At 37.3% G+C, this 13,991-nt stretch overlaps 1 protein-coding gene across 3 annotated transcripts in view; it reads right to left on the bottom strand.

Annotated features, from left to right (window-relative positions):
* Positions 1-13,991, bottom strand: part of LOC137226615 (CD302 antigen) — a 131,501-nt gene that overhangs the window by 56,016 nt on the left and 61,494 nt on the right. For all 3 annotated transcript variants that reach the window (XM_067741806.1, XM_067741807.1, XM_067741810.1), the window contains exons 24-28: positions 13,827-13,956; positions 10,430-10,656; positions 6,105-6,270; positions 4,472-4,639; positions 2,932-3,048 (exon numbers count right to left, since the gene is read on the bottom strand). In XM_067741806.1, the coding sequence (XP_067597907.1) occupies positions 2,932-3,048; positions 4,472-4,639; positions 6,105-6,270; positions 10,430-10,656; positions 13,827-13,956 (808 nt within the window). The remainder of the gene's footprint in view (positions 1-2,931; positions 3,049-4,471; positions 4,640-6,104; positions 6,271-10,429; positions 10,657-13,826; positions 13,957-13,991) is intronic.

Here is a 13,991-nt window from a genome sequence, read left to right as displayed (position 1 = left end):
CAAAAAAAGTGAAGTTGGACCTTCTCCTTTCACCATACAAAAAACTCAAAATTGATCACAGACCTATATGTAAGAGCTAAAACTATAAAACTCTTAGAAGAAAACACAGGAGTATGTCTTCACGAGCCTAGGATAGGCAAAGTCAATAGACACAAGTGATAAAATAAAAACTAGACAAACTGGGCTTCATTCAAATTTTTAAAGTTTTTGTGCTACAAATTATACTACCAAGAAAGTGATGAGAGAAAATATTTACAGATCATTTCTTTGACAAGGGACTTATATCCAGAATACATTAAAAAGTGCTTAAAACTCAGTAATAAAAAAGACAAATAATTTAAAAAATGGGAAAAGGATCAGAATATAGATTTCTCCAAAGATAACATACAAATAGTCAATAAGCACACGAAACGATGTTTAATATCATTAATCAATAGGGATATGAAATAAAAACCTCAATGAGATACCACTTCGTACCCACTGGAATGGCTATAATCAACATAACAGATAAAAGCAACTGTTGGCATGATATGGAGAAATTGGAACCCCTAATGGACAATGGTACAGCAGCTTTGGAAAACCATCTGTTAGTTCTTCAAAGAGTTACACAAAGACCCAGCAATTCCACTCCTAGGTATATACCCAAGAGAAACAAAAACATATATCCACATAAAAACTTGTACATGAATGTTATTCATAATAACCAAAAAAGTGAAAACCTAAATACCCATCAACTAATGAATGGATAAATAAAATGAGGTATATCCATACAATGGGATATTATTCAGCCAAAAAAGGAATGATACTTGCTACAGTGCCACATGCATAAACCTTGAAACCATTATGCTAAGTGGAATAAGCCGTTCACAAAATAGTCACATATTATATGATCTCACGTACATGAAATACCTAGAGTAGGCAATCTGTAGAGACAGAAAATAGATCAGTGGTTGCTGAGGGTTGGGAGAGGGGATGGGGAATGAGGAGGGACTGCTAAATGGGTATGATGTTTCTTTGGGGGACAGCGATAGTTGCACAACCCTGTGACTATACCAAAAGCCACTAAATTGTACACCTTAAATGGCTGAATTGTATGCTACGTGAATATACCTTACTAAAGTTTTTGGTAAAACAAGTTGCTAGGCCTATTAAAATTATGAATTGGTATGAAGAGTGATGTCATTATTACCTACACATACTCCTTGTTGTCCTGGTTATTTCTTCCTTTCACTGATTACCGTCTCCCAAGGCATTCTACCTACACATCTGCCTGCAGCCATGATACACAAGGAATCTGGTACATGTGATTTGGTTCTTGCTTGCTGCTTTATCTCACCTCATGTCTTTGAGTCCCTCTCTCCCTCTCCCCCAGTGTTAATAAAGTTACAATTTTCTGGCCCATGCGATGGGCAATGGTATATTTCTAAAGCTGTTATAACAAAAGAGTCACTTTTTCACTTGGCTTGAAATATCTCTCAGTTGACACATGGCTTCTCTTAGTAATTTCTATTCGCGGCCCTACTTTTGAAGAGTCAGAACTTTAAAAAAAAACAGAATCCTTTGTATAGGTGGTATATACAATTAAATAATATTTAAGCATATTTAAGTGATAAAAAACCACTATGGATATAAATTAAGCCAGTAAGAATTAGTTTTAAGCCAAATTTACTGTTTGCTGGAAATATCTTTCTATATGTCTCTTATATGTCTGTATATTTTAATAGAAGTTTTGTTACAACTACATCTTATAAAAGAAGTTAAGATGATTAAAAGAAAGCCTACAGATCTGAAAATGCTTTGCAGAATACAGAATACATTTTCAGTTGTTTCTGATAATATAACTAACAAAGTACAGCAAAGGGTACAATTGAAATCTCTAACTATATCCTGGGTATAGTTTCTGTTGCTCCACATGGGATCACTGTTTCCTCAGTCACTTTCAGGTAAAGCCTGGGAACTTTCTACCTAGTTCCTCTCCATTTTCTTCCATTCTTAAATTTAAGAGTGTTCAAGCATCATCAGAGAAAAGAATTGGGCAACTAAGTCCTACCATGATGAACTAATCTTCAGCCGGCAACCCAAGTCTTACCCATTACTCGATAGCTTAATTTTTGTTAACTCATCTGCAAGCCATAAACATTTAAGAAAAACCTGAGTAATTCTAAGAAAGAGACAGGTTAGATAGCAAAGAGAAGACTATTTTTAAAATGGTCAGATTTGAGTAATTAAGTTTCTTTGCCTACCCTACCTCTAGCTATCATTGTCCTGTGCCCCTTATTAAGCCCCTTTTTTGGGGTGAATGTATGATTTTAATGCTTTATGCCCACACAGTGATTTTTTTCTAATTCCAAAACTTTATGATTTTCAGGATACCTCTAATTGAGTATCTTTCTAAATTGGTCTTATTTCCCCTATTATTAGAGTCTGTGCTTTAAAAAAAATTTCATAGCAATTATATCTTGAATTTGTGGCATTTGCAATCTCAAATATTCTATCCCATTGGCAGACTATGTGTCTCATTTTTGTAATGTATACCCCAAGCCAATGATATAAAACCAAAGATGCAACATTAGTAGAAGTGTATTTCTCTTCTCACTCATCCCACATACATAGAGATATAAAGTAAGTATTGGAGATTTATGCAGGAGTGCAGTCATTTTAGTTAGTCTTGTACTGCTAGGAGGGAGGGTGAAGAAAGGAAATTATTTTCCACCATTTAACTCTAAGCTTGGTGGTAAAGGCATTTTAGTGGCAGAGCAGAGACACAAAAACTGTCTTGGTATTTGTATTAAGTTATGCTAAGTGCATAATTATAATTTTGTATACTGATTAACATATACTCTGAAGAATATACTTTCACAGCTTGATAAACAAGTAGTTTATAATGAACTATGAATATAAATAGTGAAAAACAGTAGATTTACAACTTACTTTCATAAGTTATACCTAACATGACCCATGAAGCCATGTAATGGTAGCGTAGAAGCTGCTCAAGAACAAAGTTATTCTCTTTTTCATCTCGAATACTCAGAATATGTGATTTTGGATCTGTTAAATAAAAAAGAGTCAATAATTTAAATAATTAATTATTTAGAACACTTTGTTTGATAGATTTAGTCATTTTTATTTCCCAGTTTAACACACTCCAAAACTTAAACAATAGTAGAAAATAAGAAAGACATATAAATTAAAACTATCTTGTTGTACTAAATGAATAGGTTAAAACATTTTCAAACTTTTTTTTTTTTTTTTCTTGCGGTACGTGGGCCTCTCACTGCTGTGGCCTCTCCCGTTGCGGAGCACAGGCTCCGGATGCGCAGGCTCAGCGGCCATGGCTTACGGGCCCACCCGCTCCGCGGCATGTGGGATCCTCCCGGACTGGGACACGAACCCGTGTCCCCTGCATCGGCAGGCGGACTCCCAACCACTGCGCCACCAGGGAAGCCCTTTCAAACGTTTTGATCTTCAATTTGGTCTCACAGAATAGTGGAAAACTAGTAGCTGAGAGGAGAATTTGAAACATTGATTCACTTTCCTTTTCCCCATTTAAGGCTTATTTTGAGTTGGTACAAATCCACCTATATTAATGACACACTGTCAAAGACTATAATAAATAAAAACCTCTTAGATGGGCTAAAAGACAGACCTTCCTTTTCCTTAGCGATGACTGTTATAACAGGATTTTAAAAGTTTAATATTTCCCAAAGTGTGTTCCTCGGAAAAGAGCTACATTGAAAAAAACTTTACAAATTTTGGTTAACCAAAAGTAAACTAGTTCATTCATGTCAGTATTTCTTAAAGTATATGCTAATGCACATTTGATAATGTTTAAAAGGAAGTGAAGATGTGTGGTATTTCTCACCCTTGTTCTTTAACTAAGGATCTTTTTCTTTACAGAACATCTCAAGAGTAGTGTTCCACAGAACACACTTTGGGGAATAACGGTTTGACATTTTCCATAGGAACTTCCTATAAAGTTGATGGGTCCATTGTTCAAAAGTCACAAATCCTCAGTGGATCTCATAGGAAATATCTGGAGAGTCCTGAGAGCTGAAAGTATGAAATGTGTATTTCTTTTAAGCAGAGCTGCTTCTTTCTGGCTTATCTAAGTTTTCAACTACTCAAACTGGCCTATTTTCTCTCTGCCCACAGCCTAACTTGATTTAATATCCAGCTCTCTGCTCTCTAGTGTCATTTCTTTCTCTTTTTAAGTAGAACCCATTTATACATCTAAAGAGAGACTAGTTCCCTAATGGATGGGTAAGAAAGGAGATAACTCCTATACTTTCCATTTTAACTAAACACAAATTTTAATACTTTGTCATTGATAATGTAGAAATTAGGAGAGGAATATTTTTGAGTTCTAGTTACTAGCGCTAATTAGAGATATTTATTGAATATAATACACTCAGATGAGATTTGTTTACTAACGAGCACAATGCAACATATAACGGCCATACAACATACTCACTCAGTGTCTGGCATTGAGAATGACCTTCATCTCGTGTTGTCACTATATATCTATTCTTTGTTATCATGAAATTGTAGCAAGAGTTCTCAAATGGTATCCATGGAGTATTTAGAACAGGAGACGGACATCGAACACTGTTAACTGGTTTGACCTCTTTTTCAGTCTCATCTAGAAAAAGAATTAATGGTAAGAATTCTAACTTCAGATATAAATGTTAAATCCTGTTCATCATATTTAGACTTGATTTGTAGGAAATATTCAGGAAGCCAAGAAATAATAGCCTGGTGATGCTTGTTCTGTTTATGCTCAAATAAAATGTGACCTCTTAACCGGCTTTCTGTAGGAAGGAAATTACTTAATACAATTTTCTTTTCCCTGATGTGGAATGAGTAGAAGAATGTGGAAAATGAGGTGTTATTAGGTTAAATGCAGTTTCTGTCTTCCTGCATCACCAAACTTCTAATACAAGGGGCCACTTCAGAGAAACTATACAAACATAGTAAGAGGCACCTAAATATGACTTTGAGAATTCATCTTCAATTTTCTGGTTACTGATACCTTCTCTAACTTTAAAAGAATATTTTATGAAATACTTGATGTTCTAAATAAGTTATTGCTTTAACCAAAGCAAACAGAAATAATTTAAAATCTGACATCTAGAAAAATCTGAATTCAGCATTTCTTTTTCATTTTATGAAAAGGCCACAGATTCAAAAAGATGCAAATAGAGATATGCTCTATTCAAAGCCAATCACACTGATTCAACACATGGTAGAGACTATGCAATATTTCTCCCAGCTCACAGCAACTCCCTTTGTGAAGCAGTGTTTTTTCTAACCACAAACCCACAAATGTGGGCCCCTGGAAGCTGTAAAACCACTTTCCTCCGACTGGGCTAGAGACGGCATATCTGACTTAAGTTGAGTCTATCAGATTCTCTCTTTCAATTCTTTTCAGATTTGAAAAGTGGAATTCAGAGATAGTCAATTCATCTCCAGTTACGGCTAAAATTGAAAGCTGCAGAGCTGCCATGTTTCACCATGTGCAGAGAGAAGCAGGAAGTGCAGAGAGAAGCAGGAAGTACATAAAGAGAAGAGTGCAGATCCACTGAGAGAAACAGAAAGGAGAGGTGCAAGACAGCATCTCTGGCTTTGAGATCCCCTCTCCTCGGGAGGCTCAGCTCTATCCCCATTTCTGAGGATCTAAATTTTCCTTTGGGCTTAAGCTAGCGTGAGCTAATTACTGTTAGCAACCAAATGAATCTTAACAGTGACTCATAAAAGAAATGTTAAGCATTGATGATAAGAATTCCCACAAGTGTAAGTTTTCCATAAGAATATAAACACAAAATGTATGCAAAATGAGGCTAACAAGGACTTAAAACTCAAAGGTCAATTACTATCGTCAGGTGACAAAAATAAAACATCTAAAATAACAAATTAATGACAAAATATTTAACATATAATAATTCTCCTCAAATACAAATTTTCACAACAGATTTTGTTGTAAAAAGGACATGATTATAATTACTTTATAATTTTAAAACCAGATTTTACAAAACCATTTCCTCAAAATTCCACTACTCATGAGACTGATAACAATTTAAGAATTAAAATATTTGAAATTAGCATACTTCCTGAATAATAGCAAATAGCGCCTGGTTGATTATTATCACAGTCAGATGTTTTCCAGAATCCATCAGTGTCTAATACTACACAGTCTTCAAGTTGTTCATTATTTTCTGCCCAGCGACTAAATTGAAGATGTTTCCCATCTGACCAACCAAAGTTGAGTTCATCCTGTATGGAGCAGAAATATATCTTAAGTGGTTACACTTCGTGTTATCCCTATTGTATGATTTTGACCCTTGTGGTCGATCTAATAATTTTTAAATTTGTTTAATTTTATTTATTTATTTTTGGCTGTGTTGGGTCTTCGTTGCTGCACACGGGCTTTCTCTAGTTCTGGCGAGCTGGGGCTACTCTTCATTGCAGTGCGTGGGCTTCTCATTGTGGTGGCTTCTCTTGTTGCAGAGCATGGGCTCTAGGCATGCAGGCTTCAGTAGTTGTGGTGTGTGAGCTCAGTAGTTGTGGTGCATGGGCTTAGCTGCTCCGTGGCATGTGGGATCTTCCCAGACCAGGGCTTGAACCCGTGTCCCCTGCACTGGCAGGTGGATTCTTAACCACTGCTCCACCAGGGAAGTCCCCAATCTAATAATTTTTAATTTTATCTTATGTTTAGCACATATTTACACAGTACTTACTACATACCAGGCATTGTTTTAGGTACTCTGCAAATATTATATAATCTTCATAACAACCATACGAGATAGGTATTATTATTATATCCATTTTACAGATGAGAAAACTGAAGTCATGTAATGTGCACAGTCACACAGAATGTAAACCACAATGTTGGGATACAAATCCAGGCCGTTAGGCCCTGGCGTCCATGGTCTGAACCATTATGCTTTGCTGCCTCACACATAATTGGAACCATTGGTTGTTGGAAATCAGAAAGCTAAAATGGAGTGAGGACCACTGTAAGCTCTGATTAACTTAGAGATAATATGTAGTAGTGGAAAGAACACAGGCTTTAGAGCTAAGCATACCTAGTTTTGAATTCCGGTTCGGTCACTTGTTAGCTTTTGATTGTGGCATTACCTTGCCACTTTTCCATCCCTTCATCTATTAAATGGATGTGACACTTAATCTCATGGGGTTGGAATTAATGGGGTAACGTGTAAGACACATAAGTCAGTGGCTATCTGGTACACAAGAAGAGCTACAGAGACGTCAGCTCCCTTCCTCTTAAACCTTCAGGCCCTGTGGATCTCACGCCACCCTTTTCACATTTGTCTTTGAAGAGAAACGTCCTTATTCACTACATTCTATTGTGCGCTAGAAGTCTGTGAACATCTATCTTTACATCCTGACAAGGGCCTGACCACCCACCTGTCTTGAGAGAGGCTTTACAAGGTAGGTACAGATGTGCAGGAGATGGATTGTGAAGTACAGGCCTGCCTGAGTTTTCCTGTGGTGCTGCCAGAGCACCAGCCCTTCCACACTGACCCACTGAGCTATGCTTTCCTGAGGCCTGGGGCAATTTTGCATCACTGGTTTATTTGGAATATTGGGCCAAAGGCCACACACAGTCTCACAGTCTCCTTAGTGAACCAAAACTAGCAAATGTGGCCAAACCTCAACACCACCAACTGTTTCATTCAGAAGTGTTCTCTACCAGTGTTCCAGTTGTAAACTTATGGCCAGTTAATCTCTAAACCAAGTGGCCTCAAATGTGGCCCTTTGCCCCTGTGATGTTGCCTGTACTGAGTATTACCCTGGATTCCTTCCCTCTTGTTGCACTCCCAACTAACCCAGGTCCCTGGGCCTTTGGAACTTCTGTTGCTTGTGGATAAGTCATCCCACTCCCACCATCTCTTTACTGAACACTAAATCTCTTTATTAAGACTGTAAGTATCTCTTCACTAAATTCTAGACCTTGATTGATCTTGATTAAAACCTGTCTTTTCTAATAGAATAAGTTCCTTTCAGCATCCCCAAGGGAAGGCTGCTTGTTTTTTTTAGTCTCAGATATCACAGAGCCATGAGAATGAGGTAGTGGGTATTTTTATTTCCTTCAGTCATTTCCTTTGAGGTTTATGCCCTTCTTGTCTGACATTCACTGAGGTCTTGGCAAACTCCCAGAGTCCTTCCGTCTCTCTGACATTCACTTTGGTCTTGGCCCCCTTGCTCCTTCCTGATATTTACTAAGGAGGTGTCCCATGCCCTGCTCTGTCCTCCTGGTCCTACCACTGACTTAGGGACGTCTATGTTCATGTGGATGACTCACCCCGTTCCCAAGCCTTCTTGACTTCCTCTTCTTCTATGGACTTTCACTTCTATGTACTCGAGTGACCTGCTCTCACAGCCACACTCCAGACCTTCTATAACCCAGAACTGCTGCACTGCAGACACTGTAAACATGCCTCGGTCCAGACCAACATCATTTCCTGCATGAATGTCTACAAGAAACTCTAACTGGTCTTCTATCTCTGGACTGCTCACTTCCTTCCCCAGCTTCTGCCCAGCATAGTTTTTCTCAAGTCAAAATCTGATATTGTTACTACCATGTTTAAAATCTTTCAAAACCTTCCCATTGCTTTCAATGTAAAGTTGTATTTACTTACACTCTGCCATGTTCCAAAGATTTCAGGCAGCTCATGAAGATACAAAAGAGCGAGCTATGTAAAATTTAATATGTTAAAGAGCAAAAGGGAAAAGAAAAACACAGGTGATGACTGAAAATAGGATAAGAAAGAAGACCGAAATCATCAAGTGGGGAAATAAAGTTACAAAACTGTATGATCCGAAGTGCCTTAAAAATAAATTCGTGTACATAGAAAAATAACTTGAAGGATATATACCAAATATTTAAACCACATTTATCACTAGATACTGGAATTATAGGTGATTCCAATTTTATTCTTTTAATTTATTCTAACTTCATGATTTTTCTCCAGCGACAATACTGCTTTTGTTTAAAAAGGTTTAAGGTGGTTAAAACTAGGAAATGTGATAACTTAATTACCACCCGCACAAGAGACACAGTGATGGGTTTCACATAATGCCAAACACACAAGAGAAAGGAAGTAAAGCAATGTTATGAAGGAATTGATACTGTGAGGTCTAGGGAAGCAGTTCAAGCTGATAACCTGGCTGGACCTGAGGGTACATTTTAAAATCCAGAATTTTGGAGAAGCTAGTCTTCAAGCAATTTCTAAATACTGCTTCTTTAATTGAGCTTCTGACAAATGCTGGTGGTAGTAAGTCCAGAGTTTGTCAAAGATAATGTTTACTTCTGAGTCTTAAGTTTTAAGTTTTTCATCCATTCTCCAGTTCAACTTGGGGTTTGCGCAAGGACTTAACTTGTCTTCAATCACATTTTCTCCATGCAGCCCTAAAACCATCTTGGTATACTGAGGGTAAGCCTACCATCTACGTAACTCAGGTTTGCTTCATAATGCAATGGACACTTCTTTCCTACTCTCCCAATTACCTTCCCTCCGAGAGTGGATTAGGAATACTGGTTCAGGTGACACTTATCTAACTAGGGCTTTACGGGTCACACACTGCACAGACGCAGGAAGCAAAATTCACATCACAATCTTTATAAATAAGTGGCACCCCCATCAGTGCACAACGTACGCAGCCTTTTAGACCAGCCCTATATCTTACTTTTCAATACATCTCCGTGGGCAGAGCACCAGCTTATTACATACAAGGCTCAGAAAAGAGGCAAAAATGGCCTACAATGCTAAGAGGAATGCTACAGCTTTATTTAAAAAAAAAAGATTCCCTATTAATTATAGCCAAAAGCTTTAGTAGCATAAACATTCCTGTTTGTGCTACATGTATGTAGTTTAGTGCTGGGAATTAATAGGAGACTAGCATTCTTTGCTGGGCTATGAAATGAATGAGAAGTACCCAAGATCAGGGCTTGAGATGTGGCAAAATGCTATTCTAATCCCTTTGCAGAGTGGCTTAATTTCACTCTGCTGATTCGGAAAGGGATAAAAAGCCCTTTAATAACGTTCACGGGCTTCTGCTCACCCAACCCCATCTGAATTTTTAATTCTTCCCTCCCTCTCTTCTTTTCATTGGCTGAGGAGACATGGCAGCTCCTGATTCCAGCTCCATCTTCGATTGGAATAAATAAAAAGAAGTGCTCAGCTACATATGTCCATTAGACATTTTTCTTAAGCTAAACGATAAAGCACCTGATCTTTCAACAGTGGAAAGAGGACTGCTGCTAAAAATGACATACCTCATGAAATTCATTCACTGGAGTAAGATTTTATGATCTCTGGTTTCTTTTAGTCTGATATGAGAGATGCTGTGTGCAATAAAAAATGTCACATTCCGTCACCCAATTCTGGCAGTGGGACTGAAAACTTACGTCATGACTGGAGAGTCCAATCCATAAAGAAGTGTTATGAAGGACCGCCTGCACAGTCAGGAAGGCCTGCTGGTAAGGGTCTGTGATGCTCACCAGCTGCATGTTTTCTTTCTGGCACTCCTTGAGAGCATCAGTCCAAGTCAGAGTCTTCAGCACTATTTTGTACAGATTATTTTGATACTTCACAGTTTCTGAAGTATTCTGCAAGGTCTGTCTGCTTTCAATTTCTGTGTGTAAAAGAAAAATAAAGCCACAAAAACCACCTACTTGGCAAGTCATGGGACATTCTTTCAAATTTCTCCCTGTAATAATGTACTTTAGGTATTACTTATCTATTCATTTATTTTAGACTTTGGGTGGGAGAACTAGGTATGTTTTGCTGTACACCTTAGGTAAATTTGTGAACCACAAATTTGTTTTTTACAATTAGAACAAAATTCTGATTTAGTTGATCTGATTTAGGAAGGAGAAAAGCTATAAATAAAAGTAAACTGCAATAGAAGAAAAGCTATAAATAAAAGTAGACGACTTCTAATGGCAATAAGATTACCATTTCAGATGGGTGTCGAATTCTTCCTTTGTTTGAACTGCTTCAACAGGAGGTGTTGGGTGTCCCCTTACAAGTTTTCATCTGGGAGAACCCACGAAAAAATGTATACAACCACCCCTAAGAGTATATATTTGAATTATTGATTTACAGTACCTCTCTGAAAAAGGCAGTTACTAAAAAGTATGAGACAAATGAGCAAAGATTAATTTAGCAAAAAGTTCTTCAGAAGCGCATGGAGTACTCAGAAAACTGTAAGACACTGATGAAAGAAATCAAAGATGAGACAAACAGATGGAGAGATATACCATGTTCTTGGATTAGTAGAATCAATATTGTGAAAATGATCACACTACCCAAAGCAATCTACAGATTCAATGCAATCACTAACTATCAAATTACCAATGGCATTTTTTACAGAACTAGAACAAAATATCTTAAAATTTGTATGGAGACACAAAAGACCCCGAATAGCCAAAGCAGTCTTGAGGGAATAAAACTAAGCAGAAGGAATCAGACTCCCTGACTTCACACTATACTACAAAGCTACAGTCATCAAGACAATATGGTACTGGCACAAAAACAAAAATATAGATCAGGGCTTTCCTGGTGGTGCAGTGGTTGAGAGTCTGCCTGCCAACGCAGGAGACATGGGTTCGAGCCCTGGTCTGGGAGGATCCCACATGCCGCGGAGCGGCTGGGCCCGTGAGCCACAATTACTGAGCCTGCGCGTCTGGAGCCTGTGCTCCGCAACAACAGAGGCCGCGATGGTGAGAGGCCTGTGCACCGCAGTGAAGAGTGACCCCCGCTTGCCGCAACTAGAGAAAGCCCTCGCACAGAAACGAAGACCCAACACAGCCATAAATAAATAAGTAAATACATTTAAATATAAAAAAAGAAAAGAAAAGGGATAAAAAAATATATATATATATAGATCAATGGAACAGGATAGAAAGCCCAGAGATAAACCCATGCACCCATGGTCAACTGATCTATGACAAAGGAGGCAAGGATACACAATGGAGAAAAGATAGTCTCTTCAATAAATGGTGCTGGGAAAACTGGACAGCTACATGTAAATGAATGAAATTAGAACACTCCCTAACACCATCCACAAAAATAAACTCAAAATGGATTAGAGACCTAAATGTAAGACCTGACACTATAAAACTCTTAGAGGAAAACATAGGTAGAACACTCTATGACATAAATCACAGCAACATCTTTTTTGACCCACCTCTTAGAGCAATGGAAATAAAACCGAAAATAAACAAATGGGACCTAAAGAAACTTAAAAGCTTTTGCACAGCAAAGGAAACTATAAACAAAATGAAAAGACAACCCTCGGAATGGGAGAAAATATTTGCAAATGAATCAATGGACAAAGGATTAATCTCCAAAATATATAAACAGCTCATGCAGCTCAATATTGAAAAAATAAACAACCCAATCAAAAAATGGGCGGAAGACCTAAATAGACATTTCTCCAAAGAAGACATACAGATGGCCAAGAAGCACATGAAAAGCTGCTCAACATCACTAATTATTAGAGAAATGCAAATCAAAACTACAATGAGGTATCACCTCACACCGGTAAGAATGGTCATCATCAGAAAATCTACAAACAACAAACGCTGTGGAGAAAAGGGAACCCTCTTGCACTGTTGGTGGGAATGTAAATTGATACAGCCACTGTGGAGAACAGTATGGAAGTGCCCTAAAAAACTAAAAATAGAATTACCATATGACCCAGCAATCCCACTACTGGGCATATACTCTGAGAAAACCGTAATTCAAAAAGAGGCATGTACCACAACGTTCACTGCAGCACTACTTACAAGAGCCAGGCCATGGAAGCAACCTAAATGCCCATCGACAGACAAATGGATAAAGAAGATGTGGTACATATATACAATGGAATATTACTCAGCCATAAAAAGGAATGAAACTGGGTCATTTGTAGAGACATGGATGGACCTAGAGACTGTTATACAGAGTGATGTAAGTCAGAAAAAGAAAAACAAATATCGTATATTAATGCAAACATGTGGAATCTAGAAAAATGGTACAGATGAACTGGTTTGCAAGGCAGAAACAGAGACACAGATGTAGAGAACAAACGTATGAATTGGGAGATTGGGATTGACATATACACACTAATATGTATAAAATAGATAATAAGAACGTGCTGTATAAAAATAAAATAAAATAAAATAAAAACCCAGAAGCACATGGATTAGCTACTTGAAGTTCTCATTACATGGCAAAGGTTTTTTTTTTTAATTGTTTGTTTAAAAACTTACTGTGACCAATGAAAACGATTTAATACCTTTAAAAAAATATCTTTTTGAATATATAGATGATCCCTACTTTTAAGTAAACATTTTACTTTTATTTGGATTATAGGAGGGCATAGACAGTGATCCATTTATAATGCTTCACATCCTTTTTTTTTTTTTGAGTCCTAGATTTAACCGTGATTGTTTATACCGAACTCAGTTAAAAACATTTTTTTTCTCCTCCTTTCCTCATGACAGTAAAATCTGAAAAATTCCAGAGTAGAAAGGAGAACAAAATGCAACCATAATTTACTGTCATTAGATAACACCGATTAACAAACTCCATTGGATACTTAATTTTGATATTTAATTATGGCAATGATCTTGACAAAAAATCACATTCTATTTGAGCTAATTTGACTCACTGAGCCAGTATGGATTTAGTCATGCTAAAATTTTAAGGAAGCTGTATGATTACAAATTAATATTAATTTATAAGTTTTTTTGTGAAAAAGTACTGTACATATCTAACAGCATAAAGTACCATAGTTATCTAAATAATAATCTATACCTGAATATTTCTGACAGAGAGACAGAGTATGGTGTTCACTGCAGGAAGTAAAATTCCACGTCCCAGTAAAAGGTGACTTTTGGAGGTTGAGCATTAGAGCACAGTGGTAGGACCCCTCTTCATCAAAAATCTAAACAAAAAGGCAAATATGTACAAGCAATTATG

Source organism: Pseudorca crassidens, chromosome 6 (assembly GCF_039906515.1).
Source record: "Pseudorca crassidens isolate mPseCra1 chromosome 6, mPseCra1.hap1, whole genome shotgun sequence".
NCBI lineage: Eukaryota > Metazoa > Chordata > Mammalia > Artiodactyla > Delphinidae > Pseudorca > Pseudorca crassidens.
Note: the sequence above shows the minus strand (reverse complement) of the source record. Positions and strands in the feature narration are given on the sequence as shown.